General features: G+C 41.4%; 8 protein-coding genes across 8 annotated transcripts; 4 read left to right on the top strand and 4 right to left on the bottom strand.

Moving 5' to 3' along the window:
* Nucleotides 1-175: 175 nt before the first annotated feature.
* EAF01_006483 (uncharacterized protein) lies at nucleotides 176-457 on the bottom strand (the record flags this gene model as incomplete). The annotated part of the gene is made up of 2 exons (XM_038914737.1): nucleotides 176-264; nucleotides 364-457. The coding sequence occupies 2 exons, from the start codon at nucleotides 455-457 to the stop codon at nucleotides 176-178; spliced, it is 183 nt and encodes a 60-aa protein (XP_038769692.1).
* Nucleotides 458-1,014: 557 nt separating this feature from the next.
* EAF01_006482 (uncharacterized protein) lies at nucleotides 1,015-2,199 on the top strand (the record flags this gene model as incomplete). Its single annotated transcript, XM_038914736.1, is given in 3 exon segments — nucleotides 1,015-1,135; nucleotides 1,186-1,565; nucleotides 1,582-2,199. 3 exon segments carry the CDS (start codon nucleotides 1,015-1,017, stop codon nucleotides 2,197-2,199), a joined length of 1,119 nt encoding a protein of 372 aa, XP_038769691.1.
* A 612-nt stretch (nucleotides 2,200-2,811) lies between these two features.
* EAF01_006481 (uncharacterized protein) lies at nucleotides 2,812-5,252 on the top strand. Its single transcript, XM_038914735.1, has 2 exons — nucleotides 2,812-3,739; nucleotides 3,792-5,252. The coding sequence occupies exons 1-2, from the start codon at nucleotides 3,091-3,093 to the stop codon at nucleotides 4,868-4,870; spliced, it is 1,728 nt and encodes a 575-aa protein (XP_038769690.1). The 5' UTR covers nucleotides 2,812-3,090; the 3' UTR covers nucleotides 4,871-5,252.
* Nucleotides 5,253-5,295: 43 nt separating this feature from the next.
* Nucleotides 5,296-6,289, bottom strand: EAF01_006480 (uncharacterized protein; the record flags this gene model as incomplete). The annotated part of the gene is made up of 2 exons (XM_038914734.1): nucleotides 5,296-5,906; nucleotides 5,993-6,289. 2 exons carry the CDS (start codon nucleotides 6,287-6,289, stop codon nucleotides 5,697-5,699), a joined length of 507 nt encoding a protein of 168 aa, XP_038769689.1. The 3' UTR covers nucleotides 5,296-5,696.
* Nucleotides 6,290-7,720: 1,431 nt separating this feature from the next.
* EAF01_006479 (uncharacterized protein) lies at nucleotides 7,721-14,017 on the bottom strand (the record flags this gene model as incomplete). The annotated part of the gene is made up of 1 exon (XM_038914733.1): nucleotides 7,721-14,017. One exon carries the CDS (start codon nucleotides 14,015-14,017, stop codon nucleotides 7,721-7,723), a length of 6,297 nt encoding a protein of 2,098 aa, XP_038769688.1.
* A 520-nt stretch (nucleotides 14,018-14,537) lies between these two features.
* EAF01_006478 (uncharacterized protein) lies at nucleotides 14,538-17,286 on the bottom strand. Its single transcript, XM_038914732.1, has 8 exons — nucleotides 16,805-17,286; nucleotides 16,568-16,712; nucleotides 16,466-16,508; nucleotides 16,262-16,375; nucleotides 16,128-16,169; nucleotides 15,844-16,075; nucleotides 15,240-15,779; nucleotides 14,538-15,173 (listed from the first exon to the last, which is right to left on the bottom strand). The coding sequence occupies exons 1-7, from the start codon at nucleotides 17,149-17,151 to the stop codon at nucleotides 15,296-15,298; spliced, it is 1,407 nt and encodes a 468-aa protein (XP_038769687.1). The 5' UTR covers nucleotides 17,152-17,286; the 3' UTR covers nucleotides 14,538-15,173; nucleotides 15,240-15,295.
* Nucleotides 17,287-17,638: 352 nt separating this feature from the next.
* On the top strand, nucleotides 17,639-18,900 carry EAF01_006477 (uncharacterized protein; the record flags this gene model as incomplete). The annotated part of the gene is made up of 4 exons (XM_038914731.1): nucleotides 17,639-17,641; nucleotides 17,709-17,815; nucleotides 18,041-18,236; nucleotides 18,424-18,900. The coding sequence occupies 4 exons, from the start codon at nucleotides 17,639-17,641 to the stop codon at nucleotides 18,898-18,900; spliced, it is 783 nt and encodes a 260-aa protein (XP_038769686.1).
* A 392-nt stretch (nucleotides 18,901-19,292) lies between these two features.
* Nucleotides 19,293-22,199, top strand: EAF01_006476 (uncharacterized protein). The gene is made up of 2 exons (XM_038914730.1): nucleotides 19,293-21,720; nucleotides 21,776-22,199. The coding sequence occupies exons 1-2, from the start codon at nucleotides 19,650-19,652 to the stop codon at nucleotides 21,790-21,792; spliced, it is 2,088 nt and encodes a 695-aa protein (XP_038769685.1). The 5' UTR covers nucleotides 19,293-19,649; the 3' UTR covers nucleotides 21,793-22,199.
* Nucleotides 22,200-23,185: the final 986 nt, after the last annotated feature.

The following is a 23,185-nucleotide window of genomic DNA, read 5'->3' as shown; positions in this document are numbered from 1 at the left end:
AGCAAATGTAGGAGTTCACAACTCAGGCACTGCTCGATGATTCCATCATACTTGTTCTAAATTGCACTAAACTCAAACTTGATATACTTGATCAGGAACTGAGACCGTTGCTCTTGTTGTTAGTCATTGTATGGGTGATTGCCAAATCATGGCTAGGGACATTGAAAAGAAGCCTCTAACACGTGATAGAGGGTCCCCGTGATACCGCTGAAGACTGAGCAGATGCAGAATATAGAGTGAGCGAGCTGTAGTTCCATCCAAGAACTATAGAATCATGGACCTAGTACCGTTGCAGGTGTGGTTAAGAAGCATGTAGAGTCAAAGGTTCCATAAGTACAAGAACACAGGTGCTTGTTTACTTACCTAGTAGCAGGAGTGCTGTATCATAAGCGTCACCAACACCAAAAGGATGAGGTGGCCTTTCATAACCGCAGTGGCATGCGTGTATGGTATACATTACCTAGATTATCGCATCGTCTTCCAGTATCAACTGCGTTCAGTCACTGATGTGGTTAGGTGTTTGACTGAATGAAGGGGACTTGGACCGATCATATGGATATTATATATTCCAACGGAAAGATCCGTGGCTGTCGGGATTAACGGCGGGGGAAAGGGATGCAGGGCAACGCAATGGCCGCAGTGCATAATTTGCATTTCGGCCGAAATGTAATTATCGATAACATTGGCGAACGTCCAAGTTTTGTCAACACAAAATCTAGTAACTGCCGTCGATTCTCGCAGATAACTTAACTCCAGGTCAAATTATGGGACTTATTTGTATGCCTTGGTCGGTGTTAAGGACCGAAGCTCTTTCAATGAGTATGAATGCGGGGAATGATTAGGAATGGTATCTTTCAAGAATGAGATCATAGCATTGTAGCCAGATATAAAATGTCCTCATTCACCCTCTCATTCGATCTCAAAATCCCTAGATCAACACTTATTATTATATATCTTTTACCCTCAATTGAAACCGTCTCTTTTTATCTAGACACATTTTAATAAATAAACAAAATGGCTTTCGCTCCACCCCCAGCCCCAAAGACCGCTCTTGGTCACTATAGAATGCTTTCACCCACAGCATCAGTTAGAGTGAGCCCTCTATGCTTGGGAGCAATGAACTTTGGAAACGCATGTGAGTATAATTCATAAAGGCTCGGTTTGATAGTCACTAACACTAAAAAGGGGAGAGCTTCATGGGAGCTTGCGATCAAAAACAATCCGAGGAGATCTTGGATTTCTTCTATGAGTCTGGCGGAAACTTCATTGATACCGCCAACAATTATCAAGCCGAAGAGTCCGAGGAATGGATTGGTGAATGGGCTGAAAAGCGTGGAATTCGAGACCAACTGGTTATCGCCACAAAGTTCACAACTTGTTACCGAGCTGGACATGGCGACAAAGAAATTTTGATCAATACTACTGGAAACGGAACAAAATCTCTCCATTTATCTCTTGAAGCAAGTTTAAAGAAGCTGAGAACCTCTTACATCGACCTTCTGTATGTTCATTGGTGGGACTTCACTTGCTCGATTCCAGAACTCATGCAATCATTGAACGCATTGGTCTTGTCCGGAAAAGTTCTATCTATACCTTGGAATTTCAGATACACCAGCTTGGGTTGTATCGAAATGCAACCAATATGCTCGTGATCATGGATTCCGTCAATTCTCAGTGTATCAAGGACGCTGGTCTGCCGAGAACCGTGATTTCGAGCGTGACATCATCGATATGGCTGCTGATGAAGGGATGGGATTAGCTCCTTGGGGTGCATTGGGAGGTGGTCACTTCAAAAGCGACGAGCAACGCAAATCCGACGAAGGACGAAAGATGTGGGAACCAACCGAGGCTGCCATCAAGATATCTAAGGTTCTTGAGAAGATTGCCAATGAGAAGAAGACCATAATTACTAGTGTAGCACTGGCATATGTGTTGAGAAAGGCGAAATACGTATTCCCAATCGTTGGCGGAAGGAAGATTGAGCATCTGAAGGGAAACATTGAAGCCTTATCGTTGGAGCTGAGTGATGATGATATTAAACAGATTGAAGAGTCAAACGCGTTTGATATCGGATTCCCTCTTAATTTCTTGGGAGGTCCAAACGGAGTGAAGAGTCCAGGTGATGTATGGTTGATGAAGTCAGCTGGTGTAACTGATCATATTCAACCATCTAAGCCTCTTTCGCCACATAAGCAATAAATGCCCAGGTGGCCGAGAGAAGGGTAGGGGGAATTCGGATATGGATATAAAGTGATCAATAAGTAGAAACAATCTCCATTTTGTAATTTGTGAAGAAAATCAATATACCACATGCTTGAGTTCAACGGATCGAGTGATACTAGTAAAAGAAGATACTGTACTTTGAGCGATTCGTGGACTTCATCTAAGGCTTCAGCAGTTAATAATAAATCAGTGGTGTACAGCTCAGTTTCTTCTTGTCGTGAAGGAACATACTATTTTGAGACTCGGTGGATAGTCTGTTGCTGATTCAAGACTGTAGAACCTGCCACTTTGGATTGGACAACTTCCAATCAATTTCCTGATCTTATAGATGTCGATTTGATGAAATTTATAATATTCAAACAGTGTGCCACGAAATAGTCTGAGGCACGTGATAGCGTTCCTGTCGCCGCACCTGAAAAGCAGCCACAACTAGCTACATGCGGCAAGTGGGGAACACCTGGGCATTGATGATCCCGAAATTGTAATTGTGTTACCCCGGACTTTCTCACCATAATTTCCAAGGTTCCTAAGGCTGAAAAGAATTATTTATTTGTTAAGTTAATAAAGCATTGTCGACATAATCAACATCGAAATCTTTCAAATCACCCATGTAATTAATATCTTCAATAACAAAAATTGTTTTTACAAAGTCATCATCTTAAAGGTTCAACGCATACATTCTTTTAAAATCGAGCTTCTGCAGCTCTAATGCCGATCAGGAGTAATTCGCAACAATCAAAGACCCTCAGCCTTGAGTTGAAATAGGAGACTCAATTCAATACAAACGCGACTCGATCTAACAACAAGACCTACAACAAAGAATATTACAACAACATCCAATCACTCTCTGATTCATTCGATCTCAAAATGGATCAAATTTCCAAAATCAAAGATGCGGTCGTTAATTACCTTTCTCCCGTCGCGAAACGTCGTAGAACAATGGGGGGACCTCAAACACCGGGTTGCATCGAATTCGACGACGAACACCAATTTGTGTCTGAACCACAAAACGATAGGAGATCTCTCAACTTCGCACATACTCGCATGAACCAAAACTATGTTTCGAAGGAAGATAGAACGACACCTACAAGAAATCCCCTCAAACGTCCTCGCGAAGATGATGAAGTTGAAGGTCTTGTATTTTCAGGAGATGAAATCTCACCAAAGCAAGCTTCTTCGCACAACGTCACTGAGAGTGGTGAAGAATCGGAGACTCCAGATTACATGGATGAAGACGAAGATGATGGAGAGGAAGAGGATCAAATTTCTGCCCAGCAAAAAGTAGATGAATATCTTGCAAAGCAGGCTGCGGAATTTGCTATGGCAAAAGAGACGGTAGAAAGAGCTCGAGCGGATGGCGAATGGTCTCCCGAAGAACTTTTTCTATTGGAAAGACTTCAATACATGGGCCACGAAGGACTTTTGCCGCACTGGGCAAAGGAGCGGAATTTTCGGACGGTTCCTGAGGCTATGTTTTGCCCTGATGATAATGCCCTCTTGGGTGAGAGTAGCAAATGTAAGTTCTTCTAGAAAAGTTCATTGATTACTCCAGACTAATCGTTCCACAGCCATCCAAATGTTAGAATTCCTCGTCCATTACCTACCTCGCCGCGTACATGATAGATACTATGGTGGATCTGGCCCACCTGAAGCACAGATGCGGCAATGGATTGGCAAATATGTCGAATGGACTGAGAGGGATGGAGGGTATTATAAGAAGAAGTTTATTCCAGTTCTGTGCCTTGTCGAAGGTCGATGGCGCGCGCCCGCTGCAGAAACGACCAAACGCCTCAAAGATCAGATGAATTTTCATGCTGAATCATGGCGTCGGACTTTACGACGCCCTTCGCCTATTGTCAATGAGTTTGGCGAGACAGAAATATACTTTCGACGTCCTCCTCTTATTTATGGAATCCTCTACATACAAGCCAAAGCTCTTTTCGTTACACTCGACTCATCGGATCCACAAGCAAAGATTAGAGATATTCACGTTTGTGATTTCTTAGACACAAGCAAGCATTTTTGGCATGCTATATCTGTTGCTATAGTGGCCAAAATTGCACAAAGATATATGATGTCAATCGTTGATACGTTGGAGGACGATGACCCGCCGGAACCAGATTCGTGTCCCGAAGACGAATTAGAATCAGTGCGCGCGAGGGAAAAGAGATTGCAGAAAGAGGCAAAAAAACTAGAGCGAGAGAAGGAGCGTCAACGTCAGGAAGAGCTTTCGAGACTTGAGCAACAAATGAACGAAATCAAGATGGAAGAAGACGAAGAAGATAATGTTATGGAGTCCATCGAGGAGTATGAAAGAGTGGAGATTATTGAGGGCGAAGAAGAAGAGCAAGAAGAATTTGAGGATGATCGCCCATCAATGTCAGAATATGATGAGGAAGAAGAGGAAGAAGTGGAGGTTGAGGTTGATGAGAACGCAGACGAAAACGAAAACGACGAGCAAAGTCCAGATGGAGAATTCATAAGCGACGAGGATATTGAGGATGCTGAAGAGGACGTTGAAGACGAAGATGAGCCAGACGACAGCAATGTTAGTGACGAAAGCGAAAGCGATAACGAAAAAGTTGAAGTCGGTACTCACTATGGAACTGAACTTACCCCTAGATCAGAAAGCTCAGATGAATTATAGCAACACTATCGCTAAATTCTTGTTTGAAAAGTACGCACATACCATTTTTCTGTATGATTGTTCTGTTGGATGTAAGATTACTACTTTCAATTTCCTTTCTTTTAAGGTCCTTCGCGCGCATAAACACACAGCTGTCACGCCACTGTAGGGTCGATTCAACCAAGATGTATTGAGAATACACTCGAGCAAACTGACTTCGAAGAGATTATCATGAGGCATCTATCAAATGCTCTCTGATATTGGTACATTGATGAACACGTGGGAAGGATAATACTAGGCAAGGGATTGGGTGGAGGGAGGACTCATTATGGGTTACAAGTTTTTAATCTTTTCTGTGGCTGTTTTCTTTTCATGAAATACCCCCTTTTACTTTAGCGCAATAATGATAATAAGCATAAATATTTAAAACCACTTGACTTTTTTGAATGGTATGAATTGACTGATTTAATAAATTGTCTTGTCTCTGGTGAGCTCTTCAGGCATCATGACCTACCCTAACATTGATATATTTTTGCACCCAGCACGCATCAATATCTAAAAAAGCATGTGGTGGGCTAATGTGTCTTCCATCATGAACAATGACAACTAGTGAAGGGCAAGTATATTCGTCGCTCATTCAAACCTCCTATAATATCTGCCACCTCCTCTATGCAATAATTTTGGTATCCGCAATTCCAATTCCGATGCCATGATAACCTCCTCCTCTTTTCTCAATCCCCAAACCAAGAATCCACCATGAAAGTTTTCCTTATGCTTGCTCGCTCAAATCCCATCCCAAGTCCTCAAACTCCCCCTCCCCACCTCCACAAATCCAATCCAATCCCATCTAATGATCCTCCAACGCTCTCTCCTCCAACGCCCTAACCCCCTGCTCCAACTCCCTCACCCTCGATCCCACGCGTCGCTTAATTTCCTCTCCGTATTCCCCCTCAATCGCAGCGTCATACATATCTTTCAATTTCTGCAATTCTTCGACTGCAGCGGCGCGGTCGGCTTCCGCGTAGACGGAGTGTTTGTCGGTTTCTTCGCTTGCTATCTTTTGGGTTGGAGAGGGGGGGGTCAGTTAGGTTTTTGGTTGAGGGGGGAGGAGGGGAGGGGAGGGGAAGGAGGGGGAAAACAAACCTCAAATTCATCACGCGCAACGCCATATTGTTCCGTTAGATCTTCGATTATTGCGTCTGCGGGGGTGGCGGTTGCGTAGTTTCTCTTTCTGAAGTGAGAACTTTGCGGTGGTGAAAGGGGGCGTATTGATGTGCGCTGTGGAAATTGTGCAGAAGTGGGTTTTGGAACTGGTGTCTGTGTAGAGAATCCCGCTGTGAGAGTTCGTTGCGTATGGGAACTGATAGTGCGTAACGGAGAAAGATTGGCGGATGCGCGGAGGAGAGTGCGTGGGAGGTGCTTGGGGATGAGAGATGACATTTTTTGTGGTGTGGTTGGAGCTAGGGTGAGGGGTGAGGTGGGTGTTTTTGGAGGTTTGGGGTTTGAGGTTTGGGGTTTGGGGTTTGGGAGGTGAGGATTGGAAAGCTTAATTTTGGGGAGGGAGCTCGGACCTATGACGTTGGGTTTAGTATGTTTGTATGTGTTGATGTTTGTACACTCTGGTAGGCGATAGAGGAATTTCTTTTACAGAGTAGATAGAGTATCAAAGAGATGTTTGTATATTGATATGATATTGAAGTGGAGCAATATAATATCTAGAATTGGATTTAACATGTTGAGTGAGTCCTATTCAACACCTTTCTATGAATTGATTCTAATCTAATAATCAAAAACTTTCAATCCATCAATCCAACTTGAACAATTCGATACTTTCAATCTCTCAATAGGAGTGAACAATCAAAAACTCTCAATATTGGAATCCAGATTTCATATACCATTAACCACCTTGCTTGTTAAGAAACGCGAATTGATATGTGACGTATCGCGTTCATCTGAAGCCCATTAATCTTAGCTTTCCCGACAGAGTATACTGTAGTGTAGGTCTCTCGCTAATTAGCGAGCTAGTTTTAGTTTTTGATCATCTGATGGTAACCTTAAGCTTGTTGATCAAAGAGTCTAACCCCTGAGTAATATTAGTCGGTTATTTCTTCTCTTTGGTGATGATGGATTTCGAAACGGGAAGTGGAGAATGTGTGATGTGTGACGTGGTACTCTATGGCAATGGGATTATTTTGCTCCTGGGGCAAATTTGCCTCGTGGCTCTTTGAAACACAAATGTATTGTCCTTGTGTCACTTCTTGAGTGAAATATCTCACATATGCGAGCCGAAATAGTCACTCAGATTGAAGGGTAGATCAGCGGCGCGCAATGAAATAGAAAAATGTATAATTAAGGAGAGTATTGTTGTCCATATATAAAAATTATAAGGTATCCACCTCGAGAGACGGGGTTCATAAATCCAAAAAGAGTGGTGTAACAGGCGGTAAGCAAAAAGGCCAATTAACATATAAAATATTCACAGTATCTGTCGCACACTCTGGTACAAGAACTGAAAATAAAAAGGCCGCGCTTTTGTCTACCACAAGTCTAATTCTAGGAATAGAAGAGGGAAAAGGGTGAGCTTCGCTAACCATGTCCAAGTTGCCTCCCGTCGCACTCTCTGGAAAAAATAGAATTGGAAAAATTTTGAAAACGAAATAGCTTTTGGGAGTGGAATATTTTGGGTAGTCGAGATATGGCGGTGTCTCTCTTTATGAAGGATGGAAAATGCGAGCGTAATTAAGATTGAGACATTTCAGTCATTATTCGTCCATCTAGGCAAAGAAATAGTATCAGTAATTGCTCGGAAACGTCAAAATCGTGAAAATAGATTGATCAAACATACCTCTTCATGAAACATCAATCATACCATTAAAATGAAGATCTGGACTTAGCACTTTTAAGTCCTCTCTTTGACTTTGGCTTGTGCTCAGGAATATTAATGACGTCTCCTGGTTTGATCTGTTCAACATCCTGGATATGTGAATTGACATGTTGAAGATCTTTCATGGAAACTCCAAACTTATCCGCCAAATCAATAAAGGTATCTTTGTATTTAACACTGTAAGTTCTGTAGTTGTCTCCACCAGTGCTAGGGATCTTCACAGTCTCGCCAGGCCAGAGTGAGTTGACCATAATGATGTCTGGATTGGCGGCTTTCAAAGCGTGGAGAGTAACACCATTGGCATCGGCGATTTTGGTGAGTGTATCTCCTGGTTTAACAACGTGTGTATGTTCTTTACTGCGAGAAACTTTGCTTGGCGGGATGTTTATGGTTTGACCTGGAGCAATGGAATTGTAGTCATGGATACCTGGATTGGCGGCTTCCAAGGCTTGGAGCGAAACTTTGTTTGCGGCGGCCAAAGAACTGAGAGTATCTCCTGGCTTTACGATAACGGTAGCGCCGTGAGAGGGGAGTTTGATCACCTGTCCAGGTTGAATCAATTCAGCGTTAGAAATTTGTGGGTTTGCGGCTTCGAGTTCAGCCAATGGAATTCCTAATCCGTTGGATATGCTATACAGACTATCTCCTTTTGTGACAGTATATGTACTTGGTGAGGATGTAGTATGAGGTTTAAGGTTGATAATCTCTCCAGGTCGTAGTAAATCTGGGTTTGTGATTTGTGGATTCAAATCCTCGAGAGTAGCCAATGGGATTCCTTTATCGTGTGCAATGCTGAAAAAAACATCACCTGGTTTTACTGTGTATGCAGATGGTAAGGCGGAGGTAGTTTTGGAACTGGCAGGGGCTGATAACGAAGTGGATGAGCCTTGGTGTGGAGTGATGGAGGACTTGATACATGAATCTCCATGGACGTGAGGAATGCATGGACCATAATGAGGAGGTGAACTCTCATGTGTAGGGACAGGTGGGACTTCATGAACAGAAGAGATTGAAGGTTTGGATGAAGTTGATGGAGTAGAAGAAGAAACATGGATAGACTTGGTGCATGAATCTCCATGGATATGTGGAATGCATGAGATTTCATGGGTAGAAACAGGTGGGACTTCATGAATAGAAGAGGTTGAAGGTTTTAATAAAGTTGAAGTAACATGAATGGGTTGGGTGCATGAACCTCCATGGATATGTGGAATACATGAACTATCATGAGCAGATGGAGTGGGTGGTACTTCGTGGATAGAAGAGGCGGGAGGCGTAGGTGTAGTTGATGTAGTAGAAGTGATCTCATGGACAGATTTGGTACACGAGCCTCCATGAATGTGTGGAATACATGAGCTACCGTGGGTATATGGAACGGATGGAACCTCATGAATAGAAGAAGTGGAAGGTGCAGAGGAGGTTATCAAGGTGGAAGTAACGGTAAGAATTAATGTGCTACATGAACCTCCATGGATAGATGATGTACATGGACCACTATGAGTTGATGAAATAGGCGTTTCATGTATAAATGAAGTGGAAGGTGTATATAAAGTTGATTTGGTGGAAGAGATCTTGTGTGTTGAAGACACGACGTGCGTCGAAGGGATACCATTCGAGGAAGTATGTGTGGAAGATTGCGCGGAAGAGGAACTATAGGTCGAATGTATATCGTACTCGGAAGATACACTATTTGTCGAAGCATACATGGGAGGGCGACCATTTGTGGAAGATACACTATGCATGGAGTCATGCGTCGAAGAGGTACTGTGCACCGAAGGGGCAGCATTGGTGGAAGATACGCTATGCGTCCTGTAGACACTGTGCATTGAAGGGGTTTCATGTGTGGAAGAGACACTATAAGTGGAAGTATGTTTCGAAGAGACACTGTACACCGAATGGAAATCGTGCTCCGAAGAGATATTATGGGTTGGAGTATGTTTCGAAGGGGCACTGTGTGTTGTCGAAGGGATATCGTGTGTAGAAGGAACACTATGTGTGGAGATGGTACTGTAGGTGGAAGCATGTGTGGAGGAGACACTGTACATCAAATGAATATCATGCTCCGAAGAGACACTATAAGTAGGGATATGTTTAGAGGCACTGTGTGTTGTCGAAGGGATACCGTGTGTAGAAGAGACAACATTGTAGGTGAAAGCATGTGTGGAAGAGGCACTATATGTCGAATGAACCTCATGCTCCGAAGAGGCAATGTGTGTGGAAGCATGATTGGATGAGATGTTGTGCGTCAAATGGATATCATACTTAGAGGAGGCACTAAGCGTCGGGTGGACAGTGTGCATCCAAGGAGTACCATGTGTAGAAGAGGCACTATTTGCGGAAGAACGTGTGGAGAATACGCTATCTGTAGAAGATGCACTGTGTAATGTTGAATGAATATCATGTCCTGAAGTTACACTGTGTGTCATCGAAGAGATACCATGTGTTGAAGAAGAATTATGTGCCAAGGAGGTGTATGGTCCTCCATGAATGAATGGGTCACATGGACCTCCATGACTAGCTATACATGGACCTTTATGGGTCGATGAAGTGGGTGGAAATTCATGAATAGGTGAGAGTATTGGAGTATGAGTAATTCTATCAGAAGAGCTTGATAAGGTTGAAGAAGCTCCAATTTCAGTTGTGGTATCAGTCCATTTAGATTGTGAAGAATCGGCAGATGAAGTGGAAGACATTGGAATCGATGAGAAGGTTGAGATATAAGGGGTTTTGGAGACCAAGGAGTCGGATGAGGTAGAAGAAATTCCAGCTGGAACTGTGCTATCGGTTTCTGTTGATTTGGCCGAAGTACTTGGAGATGAGTCGGAAGTAAATGATCCATATTGAGAGGCTCCATTAGATGCTGAAAGACTTAGTGAAGAGGTAGTTTTGGATTTCTCATTCTCAATTTCACTTGTAGTCTTGCTAGGTGATGAGGAGTGTGTATAATAAGTCCATCCATCTGTCTTTGTGGACCCGACAGATTCAATACTGCTTTGACTAGATGAAGCAATTGAGGAAATAGTAGAAGACTTTGAGGTCTGTGTGGTGATATCATCTGGTACGGAGCCGCCGGTTTCGCTAGGGCCATAATTAACAATACTTGACTTCGAAGTTTGTGGCTTGGTATAAATCGTGACAGAACTGGTTTGAGAAGTAACAACACTTGATGACCATGTAGGTGGTACAGAGTCGGTTGGCACCGACATTCTGGTACCCGGGATAGTGGATTCAGTAGTATGAGGACCAGAAGTGGAGGAACCATAAGCAGAGGGGCCATGAGTGGAGGATTCATGAGTGGAGGAGGCCGGGGTTATGTGTGGTGATTCTACACTGGATGGGTGACTGATACCCGGGTTAGTAATCGATGACTTCATCGTCGAAGAAAATCCTGTGAAAATATCAGATGAATGGGTAGAAGTTGGGACAGGGACTGAGTTCATGTCAGAAGAAACCCTTGATGTGCTAGAAATTTCAGTTGAAGAGACTTTTGGAACAGTATACGATGGCAAGTCCGAAGCTACAGAATGAAGAGTGGAGGTTTTAACTGGAACATAACTGGACGAATGAACTGAAGATTCCACTGGTATCATATAAGATGACAAATCCGAAGTTGACAAAGAATGAACAACGGAAGTCAAGGCTGATGGATGACCAGATGGTTCACTTGGATGTAGTTCACTGTTATGAACCGAAGGCATACTAGAATGGGCCGAAGGTGCATCATAATATAGAGGCATCGAGCTTAATGGATGAATCGATTGCTCACTAGAATGGACTGAAGCCATACTGGAATGATGAGAAGCCGTGCTTGATGGATGTACCGGATGTCCACTAGAATGAACTGAAGCCACACCAGAATGATAAGAAGCTGTACTTGATGGATGGACCGGATGTCCACTAGAATGATGAGAAGCTGTGTTTGATGGATGGACCGGATGTCCACTAGAATGATGAGAAGCTGTGTTTGATGGATGGACCGGATGTCCACTAGAATGATGGGAAGCTATACTAGAATGTAAAGAGCTCGAGCTTGATGGATGAACTAATGGTTTACTGGAATGAACCGAATGTATACTAGAATGAGCAGAAGTCATACTAGAATGGAAAGAGGCCGAGTTCCATTGATAAACTGATAATCCACTAGAATGAATTGATGGTCCACTGGAATGACCTGAAGGTATACTAGAATGAACAGAAGTCATACTAGAATGTAAAGCAGAAGTTAAGCTTGATGAATGGACCGATGGTTTAGTTGAATAAATTGATGGTCCGCTAGAATCAGCAACAGAGCTCAGGCTGGATGAATGCACTGAGGCTGAACTGGAATGAACTGAAGCTACAATAGAATGCGAAGCGGAAGTTAAGCTGGATGGATGCACCGAAGCCACACTGGAGTGAATAGTAGAGGCTTGATTAGATAAATGCGCAGAAGCCGTGCTAGAATGTAAAACGGAAGTAAAGCTGGATCCATGCGCGGAATGTACGCTAGAATGAAAAGAGGCCAAGCTGGATACATGAGCCGAGTATATACTAGAATGGATATCAGAGGTTTGTTGAGATGAATGCGCAGAATGCGTATCAGAATGAATAGAGGAAGTCGAGGTAGATTGAGGCACTGAAGCTACACTGGAATGGATAGCGGAAATTGTACTATGGACGATATGAGATGAATAGCTCGAAGCAAGGCTGGTATGATAAGCCGAGGCCACACTAGACGGATATACCGAATGAAGAGTGGAAGTGGATTCCAATTGGGATGAGTGAGATGAGTGAGACGGGTAGGATGAGTGGGGAGCTGAGTGTCCGGAAGCTACACTAGTATGACTAGAAGTCGCAACGGAACCCGCATAAGATGAGTATTCCGAGGCTGTACTAGTATGACTAGAAGTCGTAAGAGAGTCTGTATGAGATGAGTGCATCGAATCTACACCAGAATGATGAGAAGTTGCAATAGATTCTGCATGGGACGAGTGACTCGAAGCCAAGGATGTGTGGACTGGAACTGATCCATAATAACTAGGAGTTGCAACATGGCTCAGATCAGAGTGATGACTCGAAGATAAGGTGGAGTGTTTGGAAGCTAAGGATGTATGAATCGGAGCTACGCCGGTATGGCTAGAAGTTGCAACAGATTCCGCATGAGATGAGTGAATCGAAGCCACATTGGAATGGCTAGGAGTTGAATCATGGCCTGCATGGGAATGATGACTCGAAGTCAAGGTTGAGTGACTGGAACTCAAGGGTGTGTGAATCGGAGCGACGTTGGAATAACCAACAGTATGTTCACCAGTAGTAGCATCTGAGTGATGACTCGAAGTTAAGACTGAGTGGCTGGAAGGCTTAGACTTCTGAGTCGGTGCTTTACTAGAATGACTAGGAGAACTTATACTGTGGATTGTGTTGAAGTGATGACTTGAGGTTACACTTGAATGACTCGAAGGCAATGGCGCGTAATTCGGAGCTTTACTGAAATGATCGGCAGAACTTGAACTAGGGATCGCATGAAAATGATCACTGTAAGCCAATGATGTATGGGTTGAAGCTGAACTGGAATGTATAATAGAACTTTTACTATGCATTGTATTGGAATGATGAGCTGAAGCTAAGGAAGTGTGAGCCGAAGCTTTGCTGGAATGAATAGCAGAAATCTTGCTATGGATTGGGTTGGAATGATGAGCTGAAGCTAAGGAAGTGTGAGCCGAAGCTTTGCTAGAATGAATAGCAGAAATCTTGCTATGGATTGGGTTGGAATGATGAGCTGAAGCTAAGGAAGTGTGAACCGAAGTTTTGCTAGAATGACCAGCAGAACTTTTGCTATGGCCCGTATCAGGATGGTGAGCCAGGGAAGAGTGAATCGAATCTTTACCAGAATGACTGGCGGAACTTTTGATGGAAGCGGTCTTCGATGAGTGACTAGAAGCTAATGAGGAGTGAATCGAAGCTACACTGGAATGACCAGTGGGAGTTTCAACAGGGTAGACATTTGATAGATGAGTCCAAGGCTCGCTGGACGAGTGACTCGAAGCCAATGATGAATAAATCAACGGTGATTTGGATGAATGAGCAGTAGCTACACTAGAATGATGAGTTGAAGTTTTGACTGGAACAACATGGGACCAGTGAGTTGAATCTGAGCTAGGTGTATGAGTTGGAGGTAGGTTGGATGAGTGGGTCGAAACTGATGGGACAACAGCAGACGGAAGATAATCGTCTGGTTTTTCGAAGTGGGCACTGACAGTTAAAGCAAGTCCAGCAGCCGCAATGAGGGCATTGCGTTTGCAACGCATCTTGATCGATGCTTGTAATTGGGAGAGAGTAGGTCAGAAGAACTTCGAATCTCTCGTGGTCTGGATTGTAAGAAGATAGAAAAGAATAAAAGCTTGAAATTAAGAGGGATAGATTTATATGAGAAAGAATTCCACTGGTGATCAAATTTGACTTACTAGTAACTCTACAAGCAATAACTTTCTTGGTTTCCTTCAACTAGGACACACTATACGTCAATTATAAGATACCAAGAAGAAATTCAAGAGACTAATATGTGATTTGGTCAATTAACCTTTGGTGGATCTAGATATCAAGGTTGTTGTTTACTATGCGTGAGCAAACAAAAGCTCAAAAGCATAGCAATCTTCTCGACTCCACGTTCCCAATGGTCTGTAGTGTCGTCTAATTTCACATCATAATTTTAGTATTCAGAGAATATTCCTATCAGTTATGGGTTCAAACGGATTCGACAATTATAACAATTCCGATATCTGACATGACTTTCGAAAATAATATCAATGTTTGGATGACTTTAATAACTGAAATAGTTTCAACTTTTGCAATAACCTCGATAACTGAATATGTTTTCAATACTCAAAAGCATTTGAATTTTCCAACGCTTTTGACTGCTGACATGTGGCTCGCACTACCGAACACTCAACTTCAACTTGTATCAATGGTTTGGGTGATTGAATACAACCCCATATTTCTAGTAAGCAAACGAGAGGAAAGAGTCGGGAACTGCATTGAGATTTAAGGAAATGAACAGTGTCATAGCATTCACACTAGAGCTCGAACAATAGATAGTGATAATGGAATCCTAGCCATTGCCACATTTTAAACCAGATCTTACGGAAAGGAAAGTTTTGGTGGTGTACCAAGGCTGGATGATGATTCATAGTGTATAGTGTAGAATGTAACAGAAAGCAAGAGAAATCGATCCATAAAATCATGTTGTGATTTACCAGTTGTTTTCTTCGTTCATCGGTTGTCTCGACTCCAAATTATCACCCAAGTTGATATTGTGGGGTGTTAGATATCAAGAAGGGGTGAACTATATACCAGTCTCAGAATGGAAAACCGTTAGGAAATTAACTTTGTTCGAGTACCGACGTCTACTTGGTACCTGGAACTATTGGTAGCAGAAGAGTTGATAGTAGCATAACATTGGTTCATCTAATCATAAGGTCAGAACTAAAGTCTTGGATCAAGATCCTATGATGAATATTATATACTACTTACTAGCGAGTCGCTGATTTAACCACAAAACCAAGCTATCACTGACCATCTCGTCATGATCAACATCCAAAATACCTCTTTTCAATCCACCTCTCCTCGTAGTCCTGAATTATCGTGCATACCACAACTTTAACCTCAGGGAAGACCTTTGTAAGTCGGTTTAATCCCATTTTCCCTGCAGTATAAGTCACAAATACAATCTTCTCGGGTGGTACTCCATGATCGACAAGGATTTGAACCGACATAAGTGCAGCTCCCCCACTCGACATTTGTGGATCAAGTAACAAAACACTATCATGTTTGTTGATATTGTCCGGTAATTTTAAGAAATGTAATTCGGGTTCACCCGTTCGAATATTCGATTGAATCAGTAGTCTTCCAGTTTTGCAATCTGGAATGACCCGCTTTAAGCCAGTCTCCAGAGCTCCTCCGGCCCGAAGGACAACAACCGCACTAACTTCGCCCGTAGCTATTAAACCATGGTACTTGTTACCGATTGGTGTCTCAACAATCTTTTCTGTGAAGAATATATTGTTCATAGCACTACGATTTGTTAGAAATGATACCAAAAAATCGATACCATGAAACAAATAAAATGATAACTTACTGCTCAACGAGTAAAGTAGCAATCCGGTCAAAGTAAAAAACAAATTCTTCTGCCGGAGTTCCTATATCTTGGATGATGGTATTCATGCCTTTGAATTGAGGTGTTTGCTCCAAAAGAAGAACTGATTTAGATAGAGGCTCATCCTCAGCACCCAAACCCAATTTCTTCAAAGCCATAATGTGGGCTATTGATTTTTCTTTTAATGTTCGTTGGATGTATTGTACGACCATATCTATCGCAAAATTAATACAGTGCAGGATGCATTAAACGGAAATGGAACTTACTAATTGCAACTCGATTTTCTACACCTCGTGGCACAATGATATCTGTTCAAAGGATTAGGCGTCTGTCGTGAAACATGATGGAGCCGCACATCAACGTTAAAGCTCATCTTGTGGTACATCATGTGAGATCTTACCGGCAACTTGTCCCTGAGGCTCTACATATCGTTGAAAGTTTGGCTTCACGAATCCAAACCATTGCTTTATAACACCTTCAATGTCTCTACCTCTTTCTGCGACATCTCTCAGGACTAGCAATTCAAATTAGTTGAGTCATAAAGAAGCAATCAGATCTTATTGTTTGCTGCCTGAAATCCATTTTTAATATAGAGAAATCATACTTCGCCGGGATAAACAGGTATCTCCATCTGCTTGACAGAACACCTAAGACAAGTTAGTCCTCCCAAATTCAACTCCTTCGCTGAACTGAAGAAGACAATCACCTTCATATCTAACAATTCAAGAACTCGAGGATCGTATAATGCAAAAATCCCCTCCAATATGAGTACATGCGGTGAATAAATTGACGTGGTCTCCTTCTCTCGAGCATGCTTTGCAAATGAGTAGATAGGGATCTCTGCTCTCTTTCTAAGCAACAAAATTAATTATATGACAATGTATCCAGTAGAAATACATGGAATTCGCTCCTCTCCAGATGTAGCATCGTAGATAACACTTACCCTGCTTTCAGGTCTTGCAATATTTCGACTAGTCTATCGAAATCTATTGCATCCGGTGAGTCGAAGTCATATTCATTTAAAAACGCTTTTCGTGATCCTTCCGCGTCTAAAGACTTATAAAACGAATCCTTTTTTTTTTTCACAATCATTAATGGGCTGATTGATATAGGAATGAGGGAAAACAGAATTACCATGCTGAGAATGCAAACCCATGGCAAGTTCATTTGAGAGATAATGGCATGAGACAAAGTAGATTTTCCCGATCCAGAACTTCCAGCTATACCTATGATACTAACTCCAGCCCATGGAGGAGAGTAGTGAGCTTGTTCTTTCACACATATAGCCATTGTGAAAGTGGGGGAAAATGCTGATTATGTTATGTAGTTCTAGGTATCTGGAGAGTTCAGCAATCCATGTTAATAGGAGAAAAAGAATATAAGACTAGGTGAGCGATTTGAGTACGGCGGCACAATATATACAGAAGCAATTCTACTTATGTACGCTTAAATCATTACATCTTTTTGCGCAGGAGGGGTTACGGTCGTCTTTTTCATAGATCACGTGCATATTTACGTAAGGCCATCTGAAACTTAGCCCATTAAGGTTTAGACTCTGGAGCAAGCTTCTACTTCTGCTTTAAATCTCAAATCAAAGCTTTCCTTTCCTTTCCATTCTTCCAATAACCTCTTTTTTTTTCTTTTACCAACCATCATCTTTTCATTATTCACACCAATAAAAACTTATATTAATTGTACCAGTGCTGGACACTTCAAGATCACTTACAATTGTTTTCTACCTTTTTATGGACAAGAGATAATTTTCTGTGTTGTAAGCATGGTATGTAACAAATACTCTTGATAGCTTTGTAGATATCAATCAGTAGCTGACTTGATTCAAACCATAGGCCTCTTCAACAGCTACCGCAACACCCTCAAGACTTAATACATTTGAGAGACCACTTTCACATACTGCATTTGAAAAGCGTGTCGACAATGTAAAGCCAATGAAAAGGTAGGCATTATATCTCTTTCATACCCCGGTGCTTCATCGAAGCTCCATCATTGGCAAACTTTATATGATGACTATCATCAACTGGGAATCTCTCCTAAAAATTACGCATGCGGAGAACAAATTAGTTGTTACCTGATATACTGCCACTCTTACCAATTTGGCTGTCGGCCAGCCTGATATGAATTGATAATATGCAGCCGAGCTAACATTTGTATTCATAAACAGTGACATCAATGCTTTGATATTAGATTATCTCACCACCGAAGGTTATCCATCTGCAGCTGCAAGGTTCTCTAAAGAAGCGAATCTCAAGCCACAACAAGCAGAAGAATTTGTCAAAGCTCGTCAAGCTATTCAGCATTTCATACATCTGGGAAGCATACAAGATGCTATCGATGCAGTCAATGAGTTGGATCCCCAGGTTAGTACTATTCCGTTTTTCTTCCCTTCTCCTTGCTATGATTAAACAAGTTCATGCACCACTCATATAGCCTTCGGGTCGTTGATGAGATACAATACCATACTTCAGTCCTCAGTATGAGCAACTTTCAAACCAATCATCATTCTTCTTCATTTGATTATCGAATGATTTCTAACATTATCAAAAGGTTCTCGAAAATAATCCAGGCCTCCATTTCTCACTCTTGCGACTACAACTGGTTGAGCTCATACGGACTTCCGGCAGTGATGTTGCTCCTGTCATAAATTTCGCCAGGAATCAACTTGCACCTCGAGCTGCAACCAATCCAGACTTTTTAGAGGACCTTGAAAGGACAATGGCTCTACTAGTCTTTCCGCCTGATAACCTGGAGCCAAAGCTAGCTACTCTGATACACCCTGACCTTCGAAGGTCTGTCGCAGATAAAGTTAACAAAGCTATACTACAATCTCAGAATAAACGTCGAGATGCGGCCATTAGAAATCTTGTCCGCCTACGTGTCTGGGCTGAGAACACTGCACGGGTTGCAAAAAAGGAGATACCACCTATCATCGAGCTGGGTCTCGATAATGATGATCATGATAATATACATGGTGATGGATCCCATGCGCAACAAACAATGAATGAAGCAATGATGATGGCATGATGGGGCATTGAATTGGTTATATTTGGCGTTTGGGTTCTTGCCAATATTATTATACCCTTTTCGAAGTTGTTTCAGGTAGAACTCCTTCACAAATGTCGTGGGATGCAATTGGCGTTTAACGATGGGAATAATCATTATCTATTAGTACATAAGGAATTCGGATATCGGATTCAATTAATATGAAGTTCACCTGAAAGCTTGCTATGTACATAATGTTCCCTGTAGACTTTGTGCTGTTCCGAAATTGTGTATTTCATGCATTCATTCATTGATGGAAGTAATATTTACCTATCGTAGATACTTCTCAATTGAAGCAGCGCTTTGAAGTAAAATAAAGAACACTTTTGGATCCTTCATAATCATCTTTACCTACTACCATCTCCACATTCTACACTCGAAGTATAACAAGAAAAATTCATCCATCTTTACGGCATCTAGTGGGGGCTATTCTCCGAGAACTCCGTGAACGGGCCGGACGGACTGAGGGTGATGGGTGATGGGTGATGGTGGGGAGGACTGAAGTGAGTTCGCCAGAGAAATAGAGAAGCCCAGAATCTCGTTCCCCTACAACTTGGCAAAAGCTTCATACACCTAGAAATTCATTAACACGAATACCTTCTTTTTACCTTCAATTGAGCTACCCAGAATAATTCCTATATCAAATTGTTAATTCGTTACTTGCTTAGTATTCATTTGAGTTATGAGCTTCAGTTATTAATTGAGTAAAGAAAGTGTTACCAGCAAGTTTAATGACATACACAAGTATGCTCCTTCGTCAACCCGCCTCATCTCTTGGGAGAATTGGCAACAATCATTCCTTAATACTTCGCAGATCACCATATTCTTCTCTCAGTCGATCTGCACTATCTTTTAGTTCTCTGCCGGGTCAAAAGTTATCCACGGCTTCAAAAAGACCCCCAACAGCTTTCACAACCCAATCGAAATGGGGCAAACTTCCCATAACACGAAATGTTCGATTCGTATCCGGTAAACCTCTACCACAACGACAGTCGAAAGCTTTAAACTTTCTATATCGATCTGCAGCTTTGCTGGGAGGTTCATTGATAGTCTTGGGATTCGGCGTTATTGGTTTCTTCGTCTATGATGCTACGACATATCGTGAAGATTTATCATACTCGGATATCTCAATCTCAGAGCTTGCTTTGTCTCCACGATTAGGAGGTCCTAAGAATCTACCCATTGCTGAAGTTCAGATTGACGATGATGATTCCGAAGAAATGCAAAAGCAGAAAGATAAGCCAAAATTGGTCATTCTTGGAGGTGGATGGGGAAGCGTTGCGTTGTTGAAGACTTTAAATCCAGATGATTATCATATCACTTTGGTTTCGCCTACGAATTACTTCCTCTTCACACCTATGTTACCTTCTGCAACAGTTGGCACATTGGAATTTCGATCTTTGGTGGAACCGATTCGACGGATTATTACAAGAGTGAAAGGTCATTTCATAAGAGCTACGGCAGAAGACATTGAGTTTTCGGAAAAGTTGATAGAATTGGCTGGGAAAAGTCCAGATGGTAAAGAAGTTCGATTCTACCTACCATATGACAAATTGGTTATTGGAGTTGGATCAACAACAAATCCTCACGGAGTAAAGGGATTGGAAAATTGTCATTTCTTGAAGGATATTGATGATGCTCAAACGATTCGCAATTCGATTCTGACCAATCTGGAATACGCATGTCTACCAACAACAACTGACGAGGAACGAAAGAGATTACTTTCTTTCGTTGTTAGTGGAGGTGGTCCTACTGGAGTAGAATTCGCTGCCGAATTGTTCGATCTTTTAAATGAAGATCTTACAGCACACTTTCCTCGTATTCTCAGAAATGAGATCTCCGTTCATGTTATTCAGAGTCGAGGTCATATCCTGAATACTTATGATGAAGCGGTATCCAAATACGCCGAGGAGAGATTCGCTCGTGATCAGGTGGATATCCTTACCAATTCTCGTGTTCAGGAAGTCAGACCAGATAAAATTCTCTTTACTCAAAAGGGAGAGAATGGTGAATCGGTCATCAAGGAATTGCCCATGGGATTTTGTCTTTGGTCTACTGGTGTTTCTCAAACCCAATTTTGCCAAAGAATCGCTGCAGCGCTTGGCTCCTCTCAGACCAATCGTCATGCTTTAGAAACCGATACACATCTTCGTCTAAATGGTACACCATTAGGAGATGTCTATGCAATTGGTGACTGTGCAACCGTTCAAAACAACGTTGCTGATCATTTGGTTACTTTCCTCCGAACTCTCGCGTGGGAAAAAGGTCAAGATCCTGAGAAAGTCCAACTTACATTCCGCGACTGGCGAGACGTTGCACAAAGAGTCCGAAAGAGATTTCCTCAAGCTGCAGATCATCTCAAACGTGTTGATAAACTTTTTCAAGAATTCGATAAAGATCAATCCGGTACTCTCGATTTTGGCGAATTAAGAGCGCTCCTCATGCAAATCGATAGTAAACTTACATCCCTCCCTGCTACTGCCCAGAGAGCTCATCAACAAGGTCAATATCTAGGACACAAGTTCAATAAAATGGCAAGAGCAGAACCAGGAATGAGAGTTAATGATATGCGTGATGGAGATTTGGATGAGGCTGTCTATAAAGCGTTTGAATATCATCATTTGGGTAGTTTGGCTTATATAGGTAATTCGGCCGTCTTTGATCTTGGAGGCGGATGGAGTTTTGCGGGAGGACTCTGGGCAGTATATGCTTGGAGAAGTGTCTATTTTGCACAGAGTGTGAGCTTTAGAACGAGGTGTTTGTTGGCGATGGATTGGGCGAAGAGAACACTTTTCGGAAGAGGTATGTTTTGATTGAGATAGTGGGAGTGAATGATTGATGGCTAATTGTTGAATAGATTTGATGAATTGGTAGATTCGTCTACCGAGGGATTACTAGGGGAGGGGTAATTGGAAATGATGACAGGCGGTTGATTCGATTTGTATTATAGGATAGGATAGGATAGTTTGAGGGGGATCAGAAAGTCTTCTTAAAACAGTACGGGTACTGATTAGCTCGAGTATTCTAAAAGCATTATGAGGAACGATGGGAAAATGGAGGAAAGTTTCGCTCTGGATTCTAGAATAATTGATATTGGAGTTGACTTTCTATTTTGTGTGGGTTGGAGTGAAAAAAGGTGGTGAAATTTGTTTGTTTGTTTGTGTGGGTACGTAGGTACTTGTGTACTTGGGTACATGTATAGTAGGTATTCATTTGCCTAGGTTACAGAAAGAAATATATCACTCCTCTTCCTCTTTTTCGGGGTGGGGGGTGGTTTTGGGCAAAGAAAGTACGAAAGTCTTCTGCTTCATTTCGTTTCTTTTCTTCTCTTCTCCTGGTTTGCTTTCTTATAGACTTATGCATGCATGTGTATTCGCTTGAGGAGGATCATATTGGTGATGTGTGTGTGTGTGTGTATACTAGGTACTAGATGGTTTTATTACCTAAGTCGGGTACCCTACTTTCGAGCCACCTCTCTTTTGAGCCACTTTTTATAATGTAACTTATAGTGAACCAGGTTATATAGGAAACTGGGTTACAAAATTCAATTCTCTTTATATGATTTTGTTCTATGAACTATATATTCATTCAATTTTAATTCTAAATTATTTAAATTACTTTTTAGCTCTTTTTTTTCAATCTTTTCTTCTAATTCTTTAATTAAATGTTTATATAATTGTTCTCATAGCTTTTTCTTCTTAGATTTTTCTTTCATTTTATATATCATTTTTAGTATTTTTTTATTACTAAAGATAAATTGATCTTATAATTTAATTCTTTTATCTTTAATTTTCTTCTTTTAAGTTTCAATTACTTTCTAAATATTAACGAACTATTTCCGAAATAGGACTATTTTAGTATTTTGAGATTCTATAAGTTTAATTATTTTCTTAGTATATTAATAAATTGGTGATACAAGAGAATTATTATTTACTAGAGTTTTATTAAAGATCTAATTTGTTTATCTTAGCTTTGTTCTATTTGAAAAAAAGTTTCTAAGTATAGATAAGTTTAGATCTTGATTAAAGGTTTTTATTTATAGAATAGAAGATTACTGAAAGGAGTTAAATAATAATGAATCGAGTACTTTTCATGGGGTAAAAGGTATTAAATCAGTTCCTCTCCAGCTAGCTTTAATATTAAAAGAATTCAATACTTTTTCTCTAATATTTTGAAAGAGTTCTATTTATTTAACTCTTTAAATTCGTTTTATATTAATTTAAAAATATTAATCGATCTTTAAAGTATAATATCATTTTATTGGCTT

The sequence above is a fragment of the Botrytis porri genome, assembly GCF_014898465.1.
Source record: "Botrytis porri strain MUCL 3234 chromosome Unknown BPOR_008, whole genome shotgun sequence".
NCBI lineage: Eukaryota > Fungi > Ascomycota > Leotiomycetes > Helotiales > Sclerotiniaceae > Botrytis > Botrytis porri.
This window is presented reverse-complemented; position numbering and strand designations above follow the sequence as displayed.

Bases quoted from the DNA above. Each gene is read 5' to 3' on its own strand.
- EAF01_006476 (XM_038914730.1), top strand. From the start codon at position 19,650: ATGACATACACAAGTATGCTCCTTCGTCAACCCGCCTCATCTCTTGGG.
- EAF01_006478 (XM_038914732.1), bottom strand. From the start codon at position 17,151: ATGGCTATATGTGTGAAAGAACAAGCTCACTACTCTCCTCCATGGGCT. The intron at 16,170-16,261 runs GTAAGATCTCAC...TCCTTTGAACAG, and splicing joins GCCTCAGGGACAAGTTGCCG to ATATCATTGTGCCACGAGGT. The intron at 15,780-15,843 runs GTAAGTTATCAT...AACAAATCGTAG, and splicing joins GCTACTTTACTCGTTGAGCA to TGCTATGAACAATATATTCT.
- EAF01_006481 (XM_038914735.1), top strand. From the start codon at position 3,091: ATGGATCAAATTTCCAAAATCAAAGATGCGGTCGTTAATTACCTTTCT. The intron at 3,740-3,791 runs GTAAGTTCTTCT...ATCGTTCCACAG, and splicing joins CTTGGGTGAGAGTAGCAAAT to CCATCCAAATGTTAGAATTC.